The 25,950-nt window shown below is 41.7% G+C and overlaps 1 protein-coding gene across 1 annotated transcript in view; it reads right to left on the minus strand.

Moving 5' to 3' along the window:
- LOC112458393 overlaps positions 1 to 25,950 on the minus strand; it is a 38,577-nt gene that overhangs the window by 1,988 nt on the left and 10,639 nt on the right. Inside the window, exons 2-6 of the mRNA XM_025022001.1 lie at positions 9,012 to 9,448; positions 8,075 to 8,240; positions 6,467 to 6,588; positions 783 to 6,308; positions 89 to 488 (exon numbers count right to left, since the gene is read on the minus strand). Of these exons, the coding sequence (XP_024877769.1) occupies positions 89 to 488; positions 783 to 6,308; positions 6,467 to 6,588; positions 8,075 to 8,240; positions 9,012 to 9,369 (6,572 nt within the window). The 5' untranslated portion in view covers positions 9,370 to 9,448. The remainder of the gene's footprint in view (positions 1 to 88; positions 489 to 782; positions 6,309 to 6,466; positions 6,589 to 8,074; positions 8,241 to 9,011; positions 9,449 to 25,950) is intronic.

Here is a 25,950-nt window from a genome sequence, read left to right on the forward strand (position 1 = left end):
ATACGTTGTTGACCCGCGGTTTCGAGCTCACAAAGATAATGAAATTAGGGAGATAAATTAGGAGATTGTATATATTCGGTGTATATACCTTATCTTCAAAAATGGCACGCGATTAGTCAATTCGCTCTCCGTGTTGCCATCCGTTTCCGCATCAGTGAGATTTCTGTCTGCAGTAGCATTGGCGATTAGGCAACCCCACTCGTCCGAATAATCCGGGCAATTCTCGGTGCCGTCGCAGACTTGGACCCGGGGGATGCATCCACCGTTTTGACACTTAAATTGATCCACGGCACAGTCGCATAGCTTCTCGTCTTCCTCGTTAACGCAGTCGGCAACTCCGTTGCAACGCCACGCTTGCGGGATGCACCACTTCTCCGTTGGGCAGAGAAATTCGTTGTTCCCGCAGTTTTCCGCGCAATTGTATTCGTCCTGATGTCCTTCGCAGTCGGGTCGACCATTGCATTGCCACAATCCCGGAATGCATCTTCCTGCAATCGGGAATTTTCATAATCCCATCTAGATTTTGATAAGAATTATTGCATATTTGATATCTCAATCATTGATATTTGTCAAGTTTCACAATTCATTAGCGATAGGCTTAAGAATCATTGAATCACACTTCACGTACATGATAAAAATCTGTATGTGAGATATCGTTCGAAATTAAAAAGCTCTTGAAAGTCTTAATGGATGATTAGACATTCGAACTTTATTACTCGTCATTATCACTCCATTGTTGTACTCGCGTATCGTTTCGCACATTAATTGTACTCGACACTTACCGTTTGGACACCTGAATTCGTCAGATTGGCACCGCCAGTTCTCGCAGTCGTGCTCGTCGCTGCCATCGTCGCAATCGGCGATCTTGTTGCAGACGAGGTGCCTCTTCAGGCACTGTCCGTTGGCGCAGCGGAAGTTACCCGGACAACCTTCCGCCTCGCAGTTCAACTCATCCGAACCGTCGGAACAGTCGTTCTCGGAGTCGCATTTGGCGGATTGTGGTACGCAATACGCACCGTTCCTAGACGTTCCATTGACGCATTGAAATTGGCCTGTGGTGCATTTCGAGAAGATCCCAGGAGACGAAGCTCCTGAAGGACTGCTGGCGATAGCGGTGGTACTCTCGACCTTTACGTCCAACGGTGAAGTTCGCGCGGTCGTGATCGGTTCTTCCGTAACGCGATCCCCTTTCGTTTCTTCGAAATCGCTGAATAATTGATCAGAGAAAAAGGTGTCGTCTTGCCCAGCCGTTTCGTTCGCGTTGGCACGACCTTCGACCGTCGTCTCGTTCGCAGCTGTCTTTTTCGTATCGCCCGGTACGATCATGGGACGAGTATTTCGCATGATTACGTAGGGCTCCGTGACTGGTACCGAGTCTATTATTTCTTCCGACACGGGTATGAAGCTGGGATAATTCTTAGGCTTCGTCTCTGCGACCGCGCCCCTATTTTCGCTTCTATCCGTGCTCCCCGTAGCTTTCCATTTCGATATAGGCAGGATGTTGCCTTCCTTGTCGGCCACGGTGAACCTGGGTACATTCGGGTCTATGTCCGAGCTTACCACGCTGTCGCTCAGTTCTTCGTCTCGGTTTTCAGGGGTGACTGGAGATATCGGCTGCTCCGTTTGGGAAAGAATGGTCGAATCGGACCTTTCCGTTAAAACGTTATCTTCATTCTGATCCTCCAGGCTCAGATCTTTCTCCTTTTTGTACTTGTACTTGTCGAATCCCTTCTTATCGATCGGTTTCTTCTTGCTTTCCGGATTCTTCTCCAGCGGTATCACCCTGAGCGCCTCTTCAGACAGCTCCGAGTCAAGCGATATCGGTCTCGGCGGAATCGTGGTGAACAACATTCTGTAATTTACCATGGGTTGCGTGTCGTCTAGCACTTCCGTGACCGGTCTAACGTCTTCCGTAGTGGTGATATCATTAGGCATAGGCGAGGTTCCTTCTACGCCACTTGCAATATATTTTTCTGTGGTCATCATAGGAGTAGTCTCAATTTTTGCGCTTTCCGTCGCACTCCCGTCAATTGCCCGCCCGTTTTCATCATATTCTATTCTCCGGCCAGATCCTAAGCTTACGTTACTCTCGTATATCGTTGTCGCCGCCATGCTTCTTTCCGACGTGCTGTTTGTATCCGTCATTAAATCGCTCGGGGTGACAGCATTCTCTTTCTCGGCCTCGCTCTTGCTCGTCTCGTCATCAACATCGTCCGTTGAAATTGTTTTGTCAGTAATTTTCTTGTCTTTCATTTTCTTGTCTTCACTCGACATCTCTTCACTCAACGTTGTCGTTAACATGTCGCTCTCCGTCGTTTGCAGCTCCTCGGGCAAGATCGGGATCTGAGCTGTGGTTTTAGTCTCCAGCGTGGTTGGAGTCGTTGTAATCTGCGCTGCTGTAACAGCTTCTTTCTCGTCGGATTGGCTGACGTTCGGCGCTTCCATATTGTTCTCCTCATGTTTGCCATCATCGATTACGGTAGTGATTTCAACCTTGTCGGTTCCTATCGTCGTGGATATTTCCTGTTGAATTTCTATAGGCAATACGGGTTCTTGAGTAGTCATTCTACCATCTTCCATCTGGTTGTCCACAGCGTCTTCCGTCTTCGTAATCATCGGACTTTGTGTCGTATCGGAAGCTATCTTCTCGATCGTCGCATTCTTTTTCTTTACGACATCGAATGTAGTTAGCGACGGATCGTTATAAGGAACTTTTACAGAGTCAACATTCTTCAAAACCGCTTTCTTGGAAGACTCGATGACTTTAATCGGAATGCCGGTATCGTGTCGGTATTCCTTCGACAAGGTTTCATCCGTAATGTCGTTGTAGTGATCTTCGACAGCATTTTCTTCTGGTTTCTCTGAGCTGGCCACACTGCTTTCTATCGCGATACCTCCAACTTCTTTTTCTACTTTCTTTCCGGCAGAAGTTACATCGACAGGAGGCTTCGTTTTCTTATCTATAGGTTGTATTGTAGTTTGAGAAATTGAATCCACTGATTTATCTTTTATCGTCAATGGAATCACTTTCAACTCTTCGTCATTATCTTCGAAGAAACCGCTGCTTTTCTGATCTGTAATGTCTTCTGTTCCGTCATTGTCAACTGATTTCGTAGAACTATTTTGATGCAACACGTTCAAAATTTTAGATTCTGTATCATTGATAATTTTGCTGGCACTTTTGTCATTTATTGAATGTGAACTAACGTCATTCAATAAATCTTTGGTTTCAGTTTCGTTCATTCTGCCTGCATTATTACGTATTGATGGCCGATGTGTTATAACATCATCGATGTGAGTTTCGAAAGGATTAGGAACGTCTTGCTCGTCCTTGTCTAAGCGTGGCGCTTTCTTCATGCTTTCCTTTTCTTTATGAACGTCCGGTAAGAATGGTGACATATCCTCAACCGGTCGATCGTCAGACTTTCCTGCTGAATGATCTACCGAATTTTCTGGGAATATCGCTGGATGAAGAGGATGACTTGTCGAATGTTCTTGAATTTCGTCAGGGCGTCTATTATTGCTCGTATGAGCGATCGCCTCATCAGAACGCATTGTAGATGAACCGATCGAAGTTGTATTTTCTGCAGATTTTTTCACGTTTACGTCTTCGTTGACCCCGTTCTTCAATTCCGTCGTCGAGTTTTCTGCTTTCAGAGTTCTATTTGTGGCTTGTTCCGGAATGAGTTGCGGAATTATTGCGTGTATCTCTATCGGTTGCTCGGATTTCGGTATCAGCATGATATGTTCGTCGTCCGCCGATTTCACTATAGGTTCCCTCAATGGCTCGACATTGTGGGCAAAGTTTTTCGGTATTTTAGGAAAGATCGTTGTCGGCATATGTTCGATGACATTTTTCTCGTTCGAATCTGGTGTATTTGGTTGTAATGCGGGTTCGGGCACGTGTTCTTCCCGGTATCCAGGTATTGGCTGAGTGAGCATGTCAGTTGGAGTAGTTTCTGGTATCGTCGTAGTTGTTTCGCGTACTTTAGTATTATATGTTTCTGGATTCCTATTACTTACGCCATTTATCTCTATTGTATGGAAATATCCTGTCGATGAATACCTGTCATTTGTGGATTTAGTAGTCAATTCGGTTTTTTCTTCTACCGATGTGACCGGCAAAGTAGTTGCCGCAGTAGTTGAAATAGGCTGTTCAAAAACGTCTAAGCTAGTGCCTGATTTTTGTTCGATTGTTAAATCGCGTTCACCGGCCGAAGAATTTTCACTCTGAATATTACTTAAATTTGCATCAAAATTCATTTCTGATGTAAAATCACTTTCTTTAGTTTCCTGAAGACCGGGATTTTGTGTGAATTGCTCCGCGACTAATTTCTCGCGATTCTCAGGTTTGACTGATGCAACATTTACATTATCATTCTGTTTTAAATCTCTATAATTTAAAGTAGTAAGACCGGCATCGGTGATTGCACTTTCAGTAATTTCATCCTTGTTCGTAGACTGTATCGTCGTTATTTCTATTTTAGTTTCCACATTATCATTAATATTTACAGATTTATTTGTAGATGTTAAAGGTATCACTTGTAAGGATGAATTATCATCTGTCAGAGTTTCGTTAGACTTTACAATTGTGGTCAAAGTTTCGTCATTTTTGGAATTGTTATTTTTATTTATTAAATCAATAAGAGATTTAGGCACATCAGTCGTACCAGGATCGTTTAAAAGTGATGTTTGTGTAGGATATTCAGTAGACGTATCGTCATGAGACATCGATTTAACAGTGAATTCAGATTGATTAGGTATTTCAGTTTTTGACTCTAAATACGATTCTGTTGTCGTCAGATGGTGCGATTCCATTTTTGATTTTACCTCACTGTCTGTTTCGTCGACAGTAGTTGATGATTCTGTGACAGGCATTGATTTTGTAGTAGGGTCTTTTTCAGTAATAGCTTCTGCTTCAACAGTAGATTCGATTTCAGGAGCAATTTCTGATTTTGCAGTTGGCTCTACTTCAGAAGCAGAATTTGACTTGGCATCGGATTTTGTTACAGCTGTAGGTTCCGGTTTAACAGTGAGCTCTGATTGAGTAGTTACTTCTGGTGGAATAGTAGGTTCTGGCTCAGCACCAGGTTCTGGCTCAGCACTAGGTTCTGGTTCGGCACTAGGTTCTGGCTCAGCACTAGGTTCTGGCTCAGCATTAGGTTCTGGCTCAGCACTAGGTTCTGGCTCAGCACTAGGTTCTGGCTCAGCATTAGGTTCTGGTTCAGCAGTGGATTCTGGCTCAGGAGAAGGCTCCGGTTCAACAGTAGCATGCTCTTGTTCAAAAATAGGGGTAAATGGTTCTACAGTAAATAATGGTTTAATGGAAGACTTTGCTTCAGTGGTGGTTTCGATTGAATGATGAGAATGTTCATGATTCCAGTGAGAATTAACATTCTCGGAAACGTGTTTCGTCGTTGGAGTTGATTCGGACTGCTGTTCTATTGACACGTGCTCAGGTTGCTCAGGATGAACGTGTTCTGTTTTAGGTTTCGATGTCGATGTGTCCGTTTCCGCTAAACTTGTCTTGAAGTCCGTATTTTCCCAAGTATTGGGATGTCTAGGTTCGAAGTCTACCGCGCCTGGATCTCTACTTCTACCCTGAAAATCATTAACTGGTTCCGTGCTGGATTGTGGCATTACGTCGTCCATTTCGACGTTACTTAAATCGCTATCGTCCACACAAGTTTTTCCATCATGATGCAACGTTTCTCCTGAATTGCATATACATGTGAATGTACCAGCGGGGTAATCATATTTACAATTTCCGGTGCATCCGAGATTACCGTATTCACATTGATCGATAAGTTTTCCTACGTAAAGCCTGTTCAAATGATACTGTCCGATCATATTACCATTTTTTCGTAATACATCCTCGATATATTCCTGACTTTCTTCAGGAGCATTTCGAGGTGGATGACTTATTCTGAATTTTATTTCACCTTCCTTATTGATGTCGTATACTTTGATTACAGACGTGCTGCCCGTTTGTCGAAGAATGTTGCCTAGATGTTCCTCTATCTCGGCGCTTACTTGTCTGTACACTCGCGATTTGATATCGCTAAAATCGTCATTCCAATCAAAGTCATCTAGTCGTAAAGTTCCATCCAAAGCATCCGGTACAATATCGAATAGCGTTTCGTCAGTTGTATGCCACGGTGGGAAAGTCGAGGTTAAAGGTGGTGGACTTAACGGTGGATCCTTCACATATTCTTGACTTCCAGCCGTCTGCACTTCGTTAAGTTGACGAGTATTACTTTCATTCACATTCTCCAAGGGTTCTGCTTTTTGCGTTGGGAATACACCAGCTGAAATAAAGACACAATTTTTATTTCGGAGAGAATTTTATTTTATATTTAAAAAGTCTAATTTATTAAAATATTTTTTATTGCATTATGGACATATGTAATAAAGGATATGTTTTACAGAAATAAAACAGAATTAAGAGAATGAGAAGCCGTCTTACTTGCAGCTAAAATTGCGATGATCACGGCGATCACTATGACCAACAGCGCCATTCCCCAGGCCATTCTTCTCCAGTACGAATTTCTCGATCTCTTGTCCTTCGTGACGTAAAGTTTCTCGCCTCTGCAACACAATTTTGTTGCTACATAGAGACACTGTGAATTTACTGCATGTAAATGTCTTTCTTGTCCTAAACCCAAAAAGCGTATTTTATACAGCGCGTGTAACGCGATTCCTAGCAACCTTCGTCAATGACCAGCTAATGGGATTAGAAGCTTCCTTGGTCGCACCCAGTCTAATGCCCGCTTCGTGAATGCCTCCTAATCTCTGGATCATGTATCATGTATAATGCGTAGGCATCGCGCGCTTTTCTTGCTTAGGTATCTCCGATTAGATTTCGGAGAACGATGATAATATGTCGCGAGATTTGATTTGCGGCACTACACTTCGGGATTAATCCTGATCGGTTAATCAATTATACCTGATCGGTGATTCCTACGATTCGTAGCAGTATTCGTGTCGACATTCTTTCGTTCGAAGAAGCTGTCTCGACGTCAATAGGACACGAGACGAAGGACGAGTTCTCGGACGTGCAGTTTTTACGAAGAAATTGTCGTATTCGATTCGACACGGGGGGGAGGGAGGACTGATAGCATAAGCGTGTTAGTGCGCGACCGCGTGCCCCTAAGAGACACCTAAAGTATATTCCACTAAGACAGTTCCCAGCTGTATTTTTTTGTTTTCTTTTTTCTCTCGAAAGCATCCGTCAAGTACCTGAGGGCTGTCAGCCAGTGGGAATAGTCGACCAATCCGGCAGCGGGATCTCTCAGGCTGAGTCCCTCACGGCCGACACCGGGGCCCAAATCAAAACGCACTCCAGCTACGGTTGTTTCAACCTCGGCTTCGGGACCCCTGCTAAGTACCGTGACAACAGAAAACACTGTCTAACTTTCTACTCTCGACGTGAGGCTTTTCGGTCAGCAGCTCGGCCAAGCTTTATTATGCTATCCGCTGGAGCTAAAAACGGGTGCTAAGGCATCTCTATCGCCTGACAATTCCCTCGGCAACGGAACACGTGTTTCTTTTTAAGTAATATATACACACATGTTTCCCCCAGCTTTTCACCGCAACTCTATGACATACATAGCGCTCGCAGTATGGTTATGCTAAAATGGATATTGAGACGAATGTAATTATTGCTATTATTGCCTCCGGGATGTATGCAGTAGTGTCAGTATACGTTTAGTTTTATATGTCCCACTTTGTAGCGCAGTTAACATTTTATCATGCGCTAATACTGCATTTTCCATTTGTAAAAATGGTCTTCAATTGGAAATATCTTATAGCAATGACAGAAAGTCTCGTTTAAAACCGATCGTGATACCCGATATTCGATATACATATACGTAGTTGAGGGACGAAGATTCCGTAAGCCGTTTTTCTTTCTTTATCTCGTTCCTATCATGTTCCCTGTTTCTAAAATCCGGAAGAATTTACGCACGCTGGGGTTGGTAGTCCAGTTAATAGGAGTTAGAAGGCGGAGTCAGAATAAAATAAAAAAAATGCGTAAGCGCCAGAGACTCGTTCGCTTCGACAAATAACTCGTTACCTGATGTACTTTCGATGCTCGTTAACCGGTACGAAGTACTCCTCGTAAGGATCAGCTGGTACCTCGCAAGCTTCCTGACCCTTCGTTTGAATATTGTTGCCCGTGTATGGCCTCATCGAGACCAGTTCCAGGTTTACGGCCTCGATCTGCTCCTTCTTTCCGGACTCTACGGGAAAACGGGAAACCGTTTACCATCGCGGTATATCCGTGCGTATGGTGCAACCGGTTTTCATTTTCCGGTCACACACGAAACAGCGGAGAAACCGCATTCCGTGAAATAGTAATGAGACTTAGACAGGGCCGAGTTTCCTGCTTCTTACATAGCATAACGAGGGAAGCAAATTCGCACGAAATATGAGAATTGTATGTTAATAAGAGGTATATATAAACAAATAATGAACGAGAAGAAGGAATTAATTATTTAATTTAGATAAGGCAAACTTGCTGTTACTGCCGGTACTGTCAAGCTCACGCGCAAGATCGAGTATCGAGGTGAAAAGATGACCAGGATATCGTGTATACGTTAACTATCGCGACGTGTGTCAACGGATCCACCATGAAAAGTCCCGGATGCGATACTTCCTGGAATTTCTCGGCCACGAACGACTTTTTCTCGATAAACCGGTAGTAATGTCGATGCTGGTAATTAACGATTGAAAGTCTCGCTCTCGCTGAAATTGTGTTCAACGAGGGACGGAAATGGAAGCCGATAAGCTCTTCCATAGCGGTTTTCTGCGGTATTTTTCCTTCTGTTTGTACATTATATCTAGAGATGTACAGTTAACTCGGTCTTTTAGAAGTACAACTACCTACTTCTAATTATCAAGCTCTTCCTATACTCTTGCTCATAATATTTCAAGTTCATAGGTATTCATGTATTCATGCCTCGGTCCACGTGGTAACGGAATATCATGTACGTGATACTATTCGAACTCACCGTTGATCTGCACGCTGGTAGCACTGTTGTTGAGAAAACTCGCGTCGTTGTTGTTGCCGTTTCCGTGGACGCCATTGAGCTTCGGCTCCGGCACGCTCTTCTCCGTATTATCGGCCGGCACCTCGATTCTCGTTTCCGTTTTATAACACGGCTCCGTGCTTGGCTTAATGGGCTCGACATAGTGCTGGGAGATGAAGGATCGCTGGTGGCCATTTTCTACCGGCGCGCCGTCCGCCGAGGACTTGCGATCCTGGTTCAAGGCCGCTTGCTGCTGGCCGCCGTTCTCCAACTTGGAATCGCCGACGCGCTCGTCCTCGTTGGCGAACGCCGGATTATCCGTGCCTTCGGCATCCGACATCTCTCGATCGCGTCGCCGAAAGCTGCTGAACCCTCACCTAATAACGCCCGCCTGGTGTCGTCTGTCATGCGTCTCGTTTCTGCAATCAAATTGCCGGAATCATATATCGCGAATTCGTCGTTAAACTGTTTCGATTATTTTAAAGTATAGTCTTACTACAATCTCAATTATTACGTTCGTTAGATCATTCATTTTATTGAATAGATGTTACGGGGAGTAAAAAAAGACGCAGTAAATTTGTTAACATGTTATTTTAGCAATCATATTTCGACATCTATTTTACATCAGCATAAAAAGTTAATTTGACTTTCAATTCGTGGCCGATCCTCTCGCCGAAATTTATTCAACTCTTTTCGCACATCTCGCCAAGGTTGCAGCTAGGTTGCGAATTATCGAATTATAAGCTCGCTTAAACTCAGTTTTATTTAGAGCTATTATAGAACTTCGGCTGTCGGGCTGCGAAATGGCCCATCAACCACCGACTAACGTGGATCCACGCCAATGACGTCAGCGGTAGAGGCTGACTTGTTAGTTTCTCGCACGAGATGAGCGAGGGAGATGCGAGAACCGTGAGAGAGAAACGTCCCGCCGGCATCGGTATCCTACCGATATCCTCGCGGAACGATTTATCGAACCTGTTCGCCGGACGCAAAAATCAATTACCTCTTAACGCTGACTCAATCGCGGCTAGGGGCCGCTAAAAGAGAAGGAAGATGTTTTGCGGTCTGATCGCATCGCCCGCGATTGTTTCGCCCGGGTTGCGAGACATCACGAGCGAATCAGCAGCGACTCGAATTAGAGGCTCGCTCGCGAATCGCGATGAGAAATTTCGTGAGAAACGTCCTCCGCCGCCGGCGAAGACGAATTCGCCATAGTCCGCTTCTCTCTCTCTCTCTCTCTCTCTCTCTCTCTCTCTCTCTCTCTCTTTCTCTTTCTTTCTCTCTCTCTCGTTTTCATCTTCTCCTTCGTGCGTTTCCTGCGAACCTCCCGCCACTCTCGGTCCCTCGCGCAGCAGACTATTTGGCTTATTTTTTCGACTTTGAACGGCGTCGAGCCAATAAACTTCGGGATCCGCGCCACCAGAGAAAAAGGAACAACGGGGTTTAACCCCTTCTAACCGCCGCCAGGCTCGACAATATGGAAAACATCGTCGTTTCTTTCGAAGTGGCCACTTCAATCGGAATAAATCTCTTCGAATGTGTAAGAAACGAATGAATGCGCGTGTTCTAATAAGCTCTTAACGTAGCGAACGTTGCCTCGTTTTTCCGCTGCTCGATAAGCATGAAACTTTTTTTCCATTGTAGCATTATTAGATATAGTTATGGATGATTATGCAATTGGATGCGTGCATCGTGCTGTTATATAATACGATGCGCAAGTCTAATCTGTTTACATAAAATAGACATCGAGTAACGATTCTGAAGAATAAGCAAGGACGTCTAGTAACGAGATATTTTTTTTTCAACGTACGTCATGGACTTCATGTATTTTTAATTAATCGGCTTCTTAATCGGATTGAGAAGAGATCAAAAGTGGCTTAGCTCTATTGCATGATTCATTAGCTGTTTTTTTCGAGAAGCGATATTGAATTTATTTTGCGTTTCCTCATGTAAAAATAAATATTTCGAGAGTTCCTCTTAGACTGTCTTACGTGTCCGAAATTAATTCCGCGTGAAGCACGGATTTCCAGTCGCGCGAAATTTATCTTATCTCACTCTTCCGAGAAGATGCGGCAAGTCGAAGACGAGGCGGTGTGAGTCAGTTTGAAAATACCTAGCTAGCTCTCAGTGGTACTTGACTGTTGGCTACGCGGCGACTTTCAGGATACCCTATAGGCACGCTCGGGACGGGCGAGTGTGTTTGCGAGTGTACATACAAACCGTCGGAGGTATATACTGCACCGAAAGTGGTTGACCCTGAGAGTGCCCGGCACAAAGGACTGATTCACCCCGGAGCCAATGCGGGGAGTCCTGCCGAGGAAGGAGCTCGGCGCTCACCCGGGTCGATTCCTGCGCAGGATACTTCCTCCGTGACATAATCCACGGAGACAGTGGCATATTAATGTTTTTCAACCTGAGAGACCGCGTAACCGCGAAGATTTACTCTCCGAGAGCGGCTTATTCTCCTAATAACAATCCGCATCAGAAAACATCGCGCTATAATCCTATTGAGCGAGCGATAAATATTAACTTGATTGTCATCGAATTTTATTTATTTATTCTACATTTTATTTTATTTTTTATTTTCATATATTAGAAAAAAAATAACATTTATAAAAATCACGTAACAGGAAGCTTTTATTTTTTATAATTTTGTTATAAATACATTTTTCGTAAAATAAGTTAACTGATTAATAAACGCGTTGAAATAATGCCAGTACGTTGACGTTTTTAATGCGACAATAATGATTGGGCGGACTTCATAATCTCTACTATCGTCATCGCTTCGTTTCATCATAGGATACTCCCATCATGTACAATTACCTCGAGAATGATAAATTAAATTCTCGTTGAGTTAATTTCTTTTTTATTATTTGGACAACGTTAATTTAATTATATATTTTGTCATGCTACCGTCTCGTTCTAATTCTATAATAACGCGAACGTTTCTGCTTATACAGAAGTATTCGACGAATCTTGCGCATTTCAGTGAAAGCGTCTTACGTTCGTGAAAAAAGTGCAGTCGTAACGATGCAGTACCGTTCGGTATGTCTGGTTTCTCAGGAGAAGACTTACCTACAATTAAATATAAGATGCAACGACAAAGTGACGTGCAATTTAACTAATTCATTTTCCTTAAAAAACAAAATTGTGTTCTATAATTTAGCGCGAATTATAAATCATCTAATGTTGGCTTAATATTAATGATAAATCCTTATAAATTCTTAATCATTTTTATTTCATAAAAAAGATCTCTGAATACACACTATCTAGAAGTGATTTAAATTCAATGAAAGTAGAAGGTATCTCAAAGTGAAACTCTCGTTAGGCAGTTATCTGCTTCGTAAAAATATCCTCTTTGTACATGAAAAATGATATTCGCCGATCGTTAGGATAAAAATTTCAGCTCGCCGTGAAATTCAGCGTGACGCGCTAGAATTAATCCGCCTGGAAGGCGCGCATATATGCGCGGCGTCTCGATTTGCGCTCGCGGATAAACGTGAGATAATTGTACGTTAAAAGACCTGGAGGCTCGCGGAGATAAACATCCACACACCGTGACAAGGAAATCGCCAGGAACGAATTCATATATCGCTGCTGCTGGACCGTGCCGTGAAAAAGTGAAAAACAATGAAAAACGCGTACGAGTCCACCGTGAAGCACGCGATTATCCGACAGGAGGCAGAAAAGGCTTCTGGGTTGTGCTCGTCGTTAAAGGACATTCTCCAACGACATTGCCTATAATTTACGAGACTCGCCTGCTGATACCACTAAGTTTCGCTCTACCGAGCTCGAAGACTTTCACCTTGATCGCAATCACGACGGAACCTTGCGTAACTTTTCAGCATTATCTATGCACACCCGCGATTCGGTCAAAATCAAATTACTCTGTGACGCAACGCGTACTTGCTATGAAACTGTAGAACACGATCCGTCCGAATGTCGTACACATAATTATGAGAACGGAAATTACACCGATCATATTGTACATATCGAGGACGATAAGAAAATGAAAGAGTAAAAATCCTCCTTATTAAAATAAAATTCTACTCGAAATTGCCATTTTTCTATTAGCACAAAATTCTGTGCGTCCATGGGAACGTATTGCGTTATTCAGCAACGCAACGTCTAAATTACTTGAATGCATTGCATTACCCAAGGCATCCTCCGTGTTAAAATTAATGGACAAAGGGTTTACGGTGCAAAATGACCGTAGGAATCGCGACAGGAGGGCAGCATGACAGGAAGGTGTCCACCTTTTCCTGCGTCTGTTTTCACTGTACAACGTTCCATCATTACACATAGTACTTCTATGTTTTATCTTTATAGCGTTAAATTATACATTCAACCTGCCAACTTGATCCTATGTGCAAGTTCCATTCCTTGGCCTTTTCCGTTAGAAATTCGCGTCGGTAGCAGGATCAAGAACGGTGCTCTTTCGATGAACGAAGCATTCGTAAAGATCGTTCACGCCGGAACGGAGAATTATTATTGCGAGTCGAGCCGATCAAAGGATCCTGCGTAGTTTTAATACAGCGCACGCGAGACCAGTTCTGCTTGTTTTCCCCACGTTTTGTAGCCTCTCAGACCTTCGGAAACGGTTGAATGTTACCGATGTCCTTAGGCTAGCAAAGAGACAGTCTTAGGTATCCCCAAACAGATTTGCTAGGACTTGATTTCGCAAAGCGAATGTAGAGCAATTAGATGTCCTTGTCGATTACAGGCAATATGGAGCTAATATGATGTATATATATTTATACATGTATCACGATAAAATCTTTAAGATATCTTTTAGACATGCGTGCTGTTTGGGAAAGGTTAGTAATTTTAAAAAGTATCATCTTTCCGAATTTATTAAAATAATTTATAACATAAATTTTTATTATATTACATACTGGATTTATTACACATACCATGAAAGATTTACATTAATACAAAGAAGTAGATTTTTATAAATAATGTATAAATAATATATTTTATATATAAAATTCAATATCCGAGTCGTTTCAATTACGTATATTTCGTTTCTTCGGAAATTATCTCGAAAAACGTTAATGTACCATCAATATCTTAACGATCTGGTATTTAAGGAAAGGTGTGTCCATAATTGGCAACATTTTAGTGCTACCAGAGGATTACATAATATCACCTCTCGCGATGCGGGGTGAAAGTGACGAGGTCTTTCATCGAGAAAGAGAAAGAAAGAGAGATTATATGGAGTGCATCGCGTCGCGTCGCGTCGCCGATTATTCGCGGATGTCAGCAAGTGTAAGATTCCCGTGAACGTATTATTAACGCTTATCGGTCGAGCGCCGAACTAAGACGAACCGACTGTCCGAACCCCGGCGAACGTATAGTTGCAGGCCTATTGTATGCCTAATTACAAGTGTAACCGGTCAATTTCACGGTGCGCGCCGGTCGATGGCCCGGTTCCATTGTGCCGAAGTCTCTTAACAAGATCGTTCCCCTTCTCGTGCCGAAAGCGAATATCCGATATCGGAAAAGTATGCCAACGGACGCATCGATTACACTCTCTTTGGGATATACATAAAACGCCATTCTCCCTCCATTTGTGTACGTATATACATGCGCGGATGCGCGCATTGTGCAATCGCCAGTGTCTGGAATCCTCGAAATGTCAAAGGTTTACTGTATATACGTTTGGATGCGGATGCGCGTCGATTGCCCCCTCATGTCACGTCGAGACGCTTCCCTTACTTCAGCTAGCTACAGCTACTTAAACATCATAGCAGTATTGTACTTCGATTCGATAAACGATACTACTTTCTATGGATAGAGATTTGGAAATCGGGATCGACAAGGCAAAAAATATAACTGATCAATTCGTGAAACACTTCGCCGATTGGCACAAGTAAAAATCGTGAAAATTTCTGTGGACGGGTAGTCTAAAATTTCTAAATTTTAATAAATATCGTTTCGTCTTGAATAGTCCACGCCGTTGCAGTCAGCCATCCACAATGACCTTTCTGTTGCATGAAGGCAGTCGGCAGCAGGATGAAGATGACGACGACCGACGACGACGAGGATGATGATAGTGTTGGGAATCTCTGAGGCACATCCTCGCTCTGCCAAGCAACCTATACTCTTGCTCCCGTCGGGGCTGTGTTATTCAAGATACTTTACTTTCTACATTCCTCACGAGACAATACCAACACCCACGTAACCGTACGTTCATGTACCTGTCTGTGCAAGCAAGACGTAGTTATCCAGGGCCGGTCTGGCCCGCAAACGACAATTACGACAAGTACTCTGAACTTAAAACTTGGGCGTACTTGTGTGTTTAAATCCGCTGCAATGACAATTGCAAATGCCATTGCAAACGCGTCAGATTTATTTGGTTCGAATTTCGTAATCCTAATTTGATATTGCACAAAGATTATACCGAAGAATTTTGGAAGTATTTCGTCGATTGTTTCGTCGATCCAAGTAAAACTTCGAATTATCTAATAATGGATTATTGCGTATCGAATACGCAATCGACGAAAGTGAGAGTGGCTGACGAAACTAGGAGGCGTCGTTGAAGCGAACATGATTAATTAGCATTTTGATTCTAATTAATATTGACACGAGAGATTGACAAGTTTTGCACACGGTCAAGCTCGGCAACGGTCACGCGTGAACGTCGAATCTCGCCGAATTCCGGTTAAACCAGGCGGATTAGCATACGACAGTGGCAGGTTAGAATAGTCTAATCGATTCAACACGAAACGATATTTAGATCCTCGCCTATTTCGTCGAATCAACGCGTAATTTTATGACTTCACTTTCGCCGACAATCACCCATAGACGGCATTGCAAGGTCATTCGACCGGATAGGATTTACGATTGATTCAACGAGACTCGCCCTTGTTTTCCGCTCTCGCGCTCATTATTCGCCGTGTCTCGCAATGCGCTCGCTCGGGTCGTGACGCCGTTAATTGCGGAAGATCACGGATTAATTCAGAAGAGGGGGCAAAAAGACGACGTACTTAATGTCAGATAGCGCAAAAACTGCTAACAAGAGAGTAGGTTAGGGAAATGCTCAAATCATCATGTTTCGTTTTTTAGCGAAGTGACTCGCAATTAATATCGTTATAGTTCTTTACAAGATAGATCCTCTATTTGAGATAAAAATTTTATCATTAATTTTAATTTTATGCCACTTTGATGGATTGAATTATTTAATCATTTAATCATTGAAACCAGAATTTCAGTGAATTTAATTAGATCTCGATGCTACAGATAATAGTCTTGGGAGGTAATGTAGTCTCGGTGTTTATTAGCGACGATTAAAAGAAATTGCAATTACAATGATCGTAATAATGAGTTCAATCGCAAAACGCTTAATTTCTGTAATTCTTCAACTATGCACAATTACAGCGCGTATACCTGAAATTAAGTACTACATAATAAAGTTGGCGGCTATGGGTAACACATTAGCAGGTAATTACTGTATTTATATCGAAATCTTATGGTGAAAATATTTCTCACCGAGAAAGAAATGTTCTCTCGTTGATATTCACTAAAGTGAAGTATGGAGTTGATTAGAGAAATTGCAGTCTCGACAAAAAAAAAACATGGGAAAAAGTCGCATTATTTTATTCATGTTTTATCCAGTAGTCGTTAAAGCAGATAGTCTCACAATCTCATGGTTGTAAAATAGTAATGTAGGAGTACGCTTTTATTACATCATTCATATAATTGATCGACTATTCTGTACATTACATCAGCTCGTTACAAGCATTACGATAAAAGTAGAACGGAAGAATTGACGCTTAAGACATAAGAAGATATGTAAAAAAGCCATTGCTCTAAGGACTAGAGAAATTTATATGGACGGTATGCGTATTGCAATAAGCATATTTGCTGCGTTATTGAGAGAATAATATGACGTCGTAAAGTATATGAAGCATAAAGAACAATCTGCGCGATATAAAGTAAAATGAATTCTTAAACAAGCATTTTAGCGCGAGCGAACCGTAATGAACTCCGCCGTTGAAGTCACCACTTATCCGTCTTCACCGAGCATTGAAATCTCTTTCATAGCCGGACAGTAATTGCGCTTAAACGGCGTGCGAACGCAAGGCGTGCAAGTCCACGTTGGATTTGAGCTTACATATTTTTTCTTTTTCACACGTATTTTTGCGTCTAAAAAAATAGTCACTTTTATCTTTGCGATCGGGATTTGTATTATTTACGATTGGATACTTCTAACACTTATCATTAAATATCATTATAGTTTTCATTTTCAGCTTCATATCTGAACTCTCCATCGTATGATCGCATTGATTGCAGCAGTTATTTCTTTTACACGATCTTGTCGCGGTGAAATACGTACTCGAGCACGCGATTTTGAACTTCCGCGTAATGTCAGAATCAATTGCCATCCCTTTCATATAAAACGGAAGTTTTGAGCCACGCGATACCGACACGAATTTCAATTTGTGATCTAATACAGACTTAATGGCTACTGTTTAGTTTCGCACGCAACGACCAGAGAAACTATTGCGATTCGCTGAGGAATGTCGTGCATTCTTACCTCTCGCTGCGCGTTAAAGTCCTTTGCAAATTTTAAGTCAAGCGCTTGTGTCATGCATGAACAATGCGTTTATAATGAATGTGGTAGCGTGATACCGTTGAAGCGAATGAAGAAAACGTCCGCTCGTCGCCTAGTTCGCGAGAGCAAAAATGTCGGTGAATACGGTGGGAAAAAGCAATATTGTTAAACAGAAAAATTGCAACAACTACCTATAACGGCCTTGCGCTCACCGAGACGGTCCCTTTCTCGTCCCACTGACCGGTGGTCACGGACGACATTATGAAAAGAAATACGCATATATTACTGATTCTCCTACAGCTGCGAACGTTCAGTTACAAAATATCTGGATTTGAATAATCGAGTAATATCTGGATTTGAATAATAATTTCGGATAATCAGGATATTACGTTATTCGGCTATTGACAGCTCTACTGACTTAAAACAGTTAAAAGAATATAAAATTTTTACGCTGAAACTTTTGTAGGCATTTAACAGTAAATCTCTATATATATAAGCAATAATAAAATGAAGTCTTACGTTTCCGTTATGTCAAGATACTCGCAAAGTGTGACATATGTGAAATCTAAAAACACACATGAAGACGTCATCTATTCCGCGTGATCGCTATGCCGTAAATGGTTAAAATTGAATGTCGCAATATTTCAATTTGATCTTTGGTCGTCAGTTGACGTTCTGCAGCAAAACGAATTATCGGAAAAATTAGATTCGCTACGTTAACCGTGGAAAATGAGTGTCATATTTCCTCACACGTTAGCACAATTGAAAAATCTAGCGAGATAACCATCTCTTTAAGGAAAAGAAATATTTCAGGACTCTTTTATTCCAAAATCTAGTGGCGAAGAAGGAATTTTCATCGATGGCATAACGCGAAAGTGTACCACTTGAACGAAATTTATGTAACGGCGAAATCAATGATCGGACAGAGCAGGTCTGGATGTGTTATAAGAACGGCGCGACGATAGTCTCGAAGGACCGTAGATTTCTCTCGATAATCATGGGTGTCTGGCGGGAGCATGGCACGTACGCGAGGCAAAGTGACAGAAATAAATGTAGACGAATTGCGTTCGCAATCGCACCGGGGCTCGCGCCGATCACCAGGCATATAGAACGAACGCCTGGAAAAATCCTCATGCCGAGCACGCGCCTCTCTCGCGGACCGAGATCGCGGCTCGGCTCTTTATAAAGTCAAATGGGCAATCCCAGTCAGACGACTTTTCTCGCCTCTTTCCTGCTCACTCCTTTTTTTTCACAACACGCGAAAGACGTGATTAGTCTTTCGGCATTCCTCTCGTTTTTGTTGCTTCGTTTTGTATCGTACAGCCTTTCTCAAAAGTGCGGAGCAGTAAACATTTTACGAGTTAAAAGATACGGCAAATTTTTACATTTTAAATTTTATGAAGAGTACTTGAGAGTGCACATATACTTAAATGTGACTATTATGAAGGCTATTCCGAAAATTTTACTGCCTCTCTTAATTTATGATACGTTTTGGTTCGAGAGAATTGCCACCGATTTATTAAATAATCTTTATACTTTAAAATTATAGATCTGCGACATATACTTCTCTTGGAATTTATAGCAGATGTTGTGCTCGATATTATAATTAACTTTTCCTGAACTCTACTTAAAATACTCTAAACTTATCATAATTTAGATATTTATAAGATAAATAAATATAAAGATAATTTATACTTTATACGATCGCGCGAAAGGCACGCAGACCAGTAGTGATGACAATATTATTAAGATCGATTAAATGCACGAAAAACTTTTTGCGCATTAACATTTAAGTGTCAAATCTAAGTTTCTCATAAAAACGGTTTTTCTCTACGAATCAATTGGGCACCGCGTCAACGAGGCTTCACGTGAACGGTATAGGTCGTTAATACTCAGGCAATGACCGAACGCATCTGCAACAAGCTTGCAATAACTTTCCATGTTCCTTCCTAGCGTTCATTAAACAACTAATTATGAGTCCTAATTAAACGCGGAATAACCACATTTGGAAAGCGCCTTTCGTGCAAATTCCTTATACTGATGGATAAAACGCGCGAAAGAAATACCAAAGTAGCTACAGCGTGTAGTTTCGTCGAAGAACCGAACTTTTCGCAGTCAATGATAAAAAAAATTTAAGTAAAAACGGAAAAATAGAGACGTGAAAATGAATACGAATAAGAACCTGTTCCCGGATACAACGATAAATTGCAACTAATTTTTTGTTGACAAACCTGTTCGACAAAACGGTTCTTTCAATTAATATCGATATATTTAATTAAAGATAAAAAGGTTTTCTACTTTTTTGGTATCTTTATTGGTATTCCATTGCAAATATTTCGTAAAAGTTGTAACATATTTTTGCAAAAGAATTATTTTAATATGTTTTAATATGTTACCGTATGTTACGTAATATTTGATATTTTCGAAGAAGGTGATTATTTTACAATAGCCTTCCATAAAACTAAAACTTTAAAAGTAGAACGTTGCATCAAATAAACGATTGACCGAATAAAATCAGAATCAAATATTTCCTCGAAAGAATTCTTCAATAATTATGCGATTTATCACCTAAACTAAAAATTGTCGGGAAGTCATCGGCATAGAGACAAAAAATCCAAAAACGGGAATCGGTCCCGGCTGGATCAGTCTGATTAGAAAGTGGGACAAGTAAGTTCGCAATAATCCGCGATAAGATCCCTCGGGGGCTTTGTCGACCCACAACACTCGCACAGAGCCCGTTTCGCGTACCTCCGTGATACGCGTACGTGCAACACGTACACGTAACCAGGTCCAGACATGTGAGCGTGTGGGCGCGAGAGCACGAGCCCGCGCGCCTGACGATGTAAATCGCACCACGGGCGAAGCTGATCGTCTTGAGGAGCGGAGGCTGCGCGCGACTCGCAAGCAACGGCTCGCAGCCGAGGAATCGGCCCGCGGCCGCGGAGGGCACGAGCCAGCGGCATTCCATCGGTAAACTGCGTGATTTCGCTACAGGTCGTTTCACGCGCCATTCGCCGCCGTACGAGGCGCGAGAGCGAGAGCGAGCGTGTTTTTCCCTTCGCGGGAGATGTACCGGTGAAGGTGCGTATATCGCGCGCCGCACCAGGAAGAAGACGCCGCGACCACGTCGGGATAATCGTCGGCTAAAGCGCGGACGCTTTGCGCCGCGAGCGTTGCACCGCGAATTTTTTTTTTCTCTTTTATGACTGTTGCATGCTGCTGAATCTTTTATCGCGTCGCGTTTCTGGTTCTGGCCGGTCGGCGACCAGCCGGTGCAGACGCTCGACGGTTTAGGATTATCCTCTTTTCAGCGTTGATTATCCTCTTTTCATGTTACTGAAACTCGGTTCTAGCTCTTAACACGATGGTTAACGCAATATATTTATTTTTACAAATTTACATGCCTATACTTTTTTTGCGCTATGTGACGGGTTTCTTTTGCAGTATAGTGCGTCTAATTAATTTTATATTCTGTTCACTCGTGATATAAAATAGCAACCATGACACGACATGAAAGCAATAATTTGTCGTTTTTAATTTAATAATCGAATAAAATTGCAGGACACGAGTTTTACTACTTAATAATTGGTATTTCAGTGGTGCGAGCTAAAGAGGGACTAAACTGGTTGCGAGGCAGAATAAAACTGTGATTACAAAGTTGATTTCTATCTAGTCTAACAAGAGACTGAAGCGCGTCGAGGTTTAGACTGTCACACAGCCGCCAACATCACTACGGCTGCATTGTCGATGATATTAAATTGATGCCCGCGCGACACTGGCATTTTCGCGCGGGCTGCATTCCCGCTTTCAGCTTCTAACACGCCGTTACTCTCATATGCCGTATACAGACACTCTCAATTTAAAATCTGCCTGCCATTCTTAGTCAAGCTATAAAGACGTTGCGATAAGTCAAACGACTATAATGACTAGCTATAATACGTTTTTAACGACAGCATAATTGTTTAACTATGCCAAGAACTTACAATTAAAATTGCAACCCTTTATACTTTATCGAATGTAATTAAATGATTTTACGAAATTCACTTTCGCTCGGGTGCACGATTGTAAAAATGATTCAACCGATCGCGTACGCAACTCTATCTCAAAATTTATCGCTGACCTGAATATCCTTATCATACATAAGTCACAAAGCGAGCGGTTTCGATAAAACGCGAATAATGGTCCGGCGCGGCGTGCCGCGTATTATGTGTTCCGATACTATATGCATCTCGTCGTATATGCAACTCGCCTGACGGACGTGGAATTCAATTTAATGGCCATAAACGGTCGCGAGCGCGACACCGACAAGTCGACGACGAAATGAAAGTACCAGTCAGCCGGTCGCAAGAGAGAGAAAGAGATAAGTACGGTGGGCGAAAAGGAGAGAGGGGCACGACGAGATAGAAGAGAAAGAGAGAGAACGGCCTTGCTGCAGACAGGTCTAATGCGATATGCGACTAGGCGCGGCCTGGCTGCGCGACTCGCTGATGATGATTTCGGTTTCATTAAAGCAGGATACGTGGAGTCATTACGCCGTATTTCGCCGGTAACGAGCGTTAACAACGACTACCGGGATAAAGCGCGTGCGGCCGCGGCGATCACATCGATCTGTCGAGTGTGGAGGTCATAAAGAAATAAGGATGCGACGGAATTTTCGTAGAGCACGATCATTAGCTGAATGCTTTCTCGCTAATTCTTCCCGGTGGTTGCTTTTTCACGTTTTATTCTCGATTGCGATATCAGTTTCGGGGACAGGAAGCGACCTTCTCGAGACCGAAATCGTAATTACGGCCGAAGGAAAGTATCGGGAATATTAATCTCCCTGCCTGGCAATTTATCGACCGGCAATTAATTTCGCATTAGACGTTCACTTAAGAGTTTGTTCATTCGCTCGGAAGAATTTTAGTTACCACCGTGACACGCGGTGTTCGTGCTCGCACGCATACCGAATGCCGTGAAAGTATTTATTTACGTGCACTTTTATTGCACGCTATCGCCGATTGGTATAGATTGGCACGTGTGATTTTTTTTTTTCAACGGTGCAACACGATCTTGCTTTCACTCGTGAATTACATAATTCGCAAGAATGTTCCGTGGTCAGCGACGAAGCTTTGTCGCATCATTTCCCAACGCTTTCATGCGTAGCCTATAAAAAGATTTATTTGATATGAGAGAACCGCGATCCGTGAGGATAGACACGACGACGTACATTAGCCTGATGATCTATCGAGGAGTCTATCAGGCTTGACCTTGACGTAGCCCCCATCATACCATCGAGCCAACGGTGATCACTGTGGAACGAATTGTGGTTTTCTGATTGAGGAAATAAGCTTTTTTGTACGCTATAGGAGCGAGGCTTGTTCGTTCGCATTCGCGCTATATTCGCATTTATATCTTATTCGCGTTAAAGCGCGCTTACATTTTTTTCTTCGAGAGAATATTGCCACTTCTATTTATAGAAATGGGAAAGTTATTATTTACGATAATAAAAACAAATGTTGCACAAATCCTAGATTCGAAGGGAATTCAAAATGTAAAGTAAGCTTTAAGGAAAGGATTTATTTTAATAATAGAAATAGGGAGTTAAAAAAGTGTTTTTATTCTTAATAGAATCATCATTTCGTTTAATACAAATGGTTCAACGTTTTTCGACTTTCTCTTGTTAGAAGAAATTCTTAATGTCTAGAAAATATAAAAATCATAAAGATAAAGAAAAGGTTGTAACACATATCATTCTGCCTTTTCCGCGGGGAGGATTGATCCGCACAATCCTTTGGGCTTAACAAACCTACGGACCCGAGAGTTCAACACTGCGGACACCCATACACATTGACACTCTTCGCATACCCACATGCACACATTTTCGACTTTGAATCATGTCTATTAAGTGTTAAGTGTTACATTGTGTGTTTAACGCCTTTTGTCGTTTACCGTATCGAACCCAATGTTTGGGATCGAGCGCTATTATTCTTAACAAAAGGCAGAAAAGTATCATTTTGTTTCAAGAAAATGCACGCTCTCAAATGGTTGCGCACGTGTTGCATACTCGTCAAACAGATTGAATTACTCAATGTACTTATATACTTTGATCCCCATGTAACTTTCACATTTCTTAACCAAAAGAAAGGTTTAAAGAATTTTTGTTTTAATGGAAAAGTCGCAAAAGCAAATATCTGAAAGAGAAATCGGAATCCTTTCTTTCCCAACCGAGATAAACCAGTTTGTCCGGCTATTTATTGAGATGATAATTATGTCAAAAACTATAGTAACTTTAAAATTAAAAGTTAATATCTTTTTCAAAACATTGCATATGTACTTTTGTTTTAAATAATTTCTTTATACAAATTTTATTTATATTTTTCCGATTTTGGGGGTATAATTTTAATATATATCAGCCTGAAGACAAAAGTCATTATAATAAGGCAAAAGTAATTATACAGTTATTATATTTTCTCTACATTTTATTTTAAATATTATCATTTCTATTTTAAGCTGTGTATCATATGCGGCAGTTATATTAGTTTCTTCGCTACAAATTAATCTTCATTAGAGAGAGAAATGAAACAGGTTTTAATTTAATGAATCACTAAAAGCTAGCCCTTGTGTGTGTGGGACCGTTCCGAGAAAGATCCTCCGCTTCTCGCCACGTCGCAGATCAGGTAGAGAACAGCGGGTTGTTACAGGAAACGTCTTTTCTATATAATCTTAGCCTGACCTTTTCCTCTAAAAACACATGTTACGCAAATGTAACCGAATGCTGGTGACATAGATAACGAACATGTTTCTTGATAAAGTTTTAATATAATCTATCTGTTTACAATCAGCATGCAATTTCGTGCCGCGCTTCTTGAATGAATCTCCGACTTATCTCTGGAAATTCCCCAAAATCTTTCGAGTCATCCTTTTCGGGAAAGAAAGAACTGCGTCGTTTAATGATAATCAAATTATTAATGATAATGATATTCTATATTCAAAGTAGCTTTCGTATCAACTTGCAAATGTAACTACATCTATAAATATTATATAAATAATTCTAAATATTGACTTATTTTGCAGAAATCGTGATTGCGATATAATTAATTAATCGGCAAAAATAAGTGGGACAACAAAGGGTTATTATTATTATAATAAAAATTCATTTAATATCTGATTTTAAATCTGTAAATATTCTATAAATAATACTAAATACTGGCTCATTATGCAGAAATTTAATATCTGATTTTCCATGTAGGATTTTCCATTGGTAGCAATAAGTGCATTGCGCGCCTGTCGCCGGAGGACGTGGGAAAAATTCGCCGCGCGTTTTTCTTCCCAGATGTTTACGCATGCGGAATGCGTTTCAAGGTATTACACTTCGGAATCGCAAACGTAGAAAACCGTGCCGGTTTTACTTCGCTCCGAACTGTGTGATTTCGACGACCTTCGATATTTCGCGGCAACGATTTGGTTACCGGGATCGGAAGTAATTAGCATAACACGCCGAGAGAACCATATTGTTTGTCGTTCAACGGGATCACGTGTTGCGGCGAACGTTCGCCGCGGCCGTACGATAAACGCGTGTTAACGTCACACTGAGGAATTAGCTCGTGTTAATAATGGCTACCGCGTGGATTACGAAACGCGGCCGGTTTGCGAAACTTGGCCGGCTAAGGTGAAACTAACGCGGCTTATTACAGCGGGCTTATTGGATTTAGCATCATTAATTTCGCAAATTGATAATCTGCCATCTCACCCGCGACTTAATTAACACGGTTGCCCAAATCGACGGGTGGAGGCAGTTTCCCGTCATTCGGTCGCTCGTGTCTGCAATTAATGAATCAGAATGCCTAATGGCAAGCGAACTGTAGAAATATAACGATAGAGATAAATAACTCCAAGATTTTGCCGTGGAAACCTATCTGTAGCTATTTGTCTTGCGTTATCAGCAAGCATGCATTGGATTGATTAGATTGTTGCATATGGGGAATGTTGGTTTTAACATTTACATCAAAAGGTTCCATTTAATACCCAAAGAAACAAGATGTATAATATAATACAGTAATATTCTTTACGTTTTTCAGATGTATATGTATATTTCCACAATCTCCCGAATGCAGAAACTCCCAAAACGAAAGAAGCTAAAAATAAAAAACATATTCTCGTCCTCAGCATACTTTCTGCTGAGAATGTGATATTTTTTTAACCAATTTCGTCAGCTGTAGTACTTTAGATTTTTTTTTTAATATATTTATATTTCATATTGCGTAAACATACTTGTTACGACAGAGACGTGGCTACTTTTCCTCGTTTGCCATCTAATTCTACAAAAAATATATTTTTGCAAGGACATGCGAACAATCAGTAAGAATATCTAAGTCTTTGAAA

The sequence above is a fragment of the Temnothorax curvispinosus genome, unplaced genomic scaffold (assembly GCF_003070985.1).
Source record: "Temnothorax curvispinosus isolate PA1 unplaced genomic scaffold, ASM307098v1 QBEX01008837.1, whole genome shotgun sequence".
Lineage (NCBI taxonomy): Eukaryota > Metazoa > Arthropoda > Insecta > Hymenoptera > Formicidae > Temnothorax > Temnothorax curvispinosus.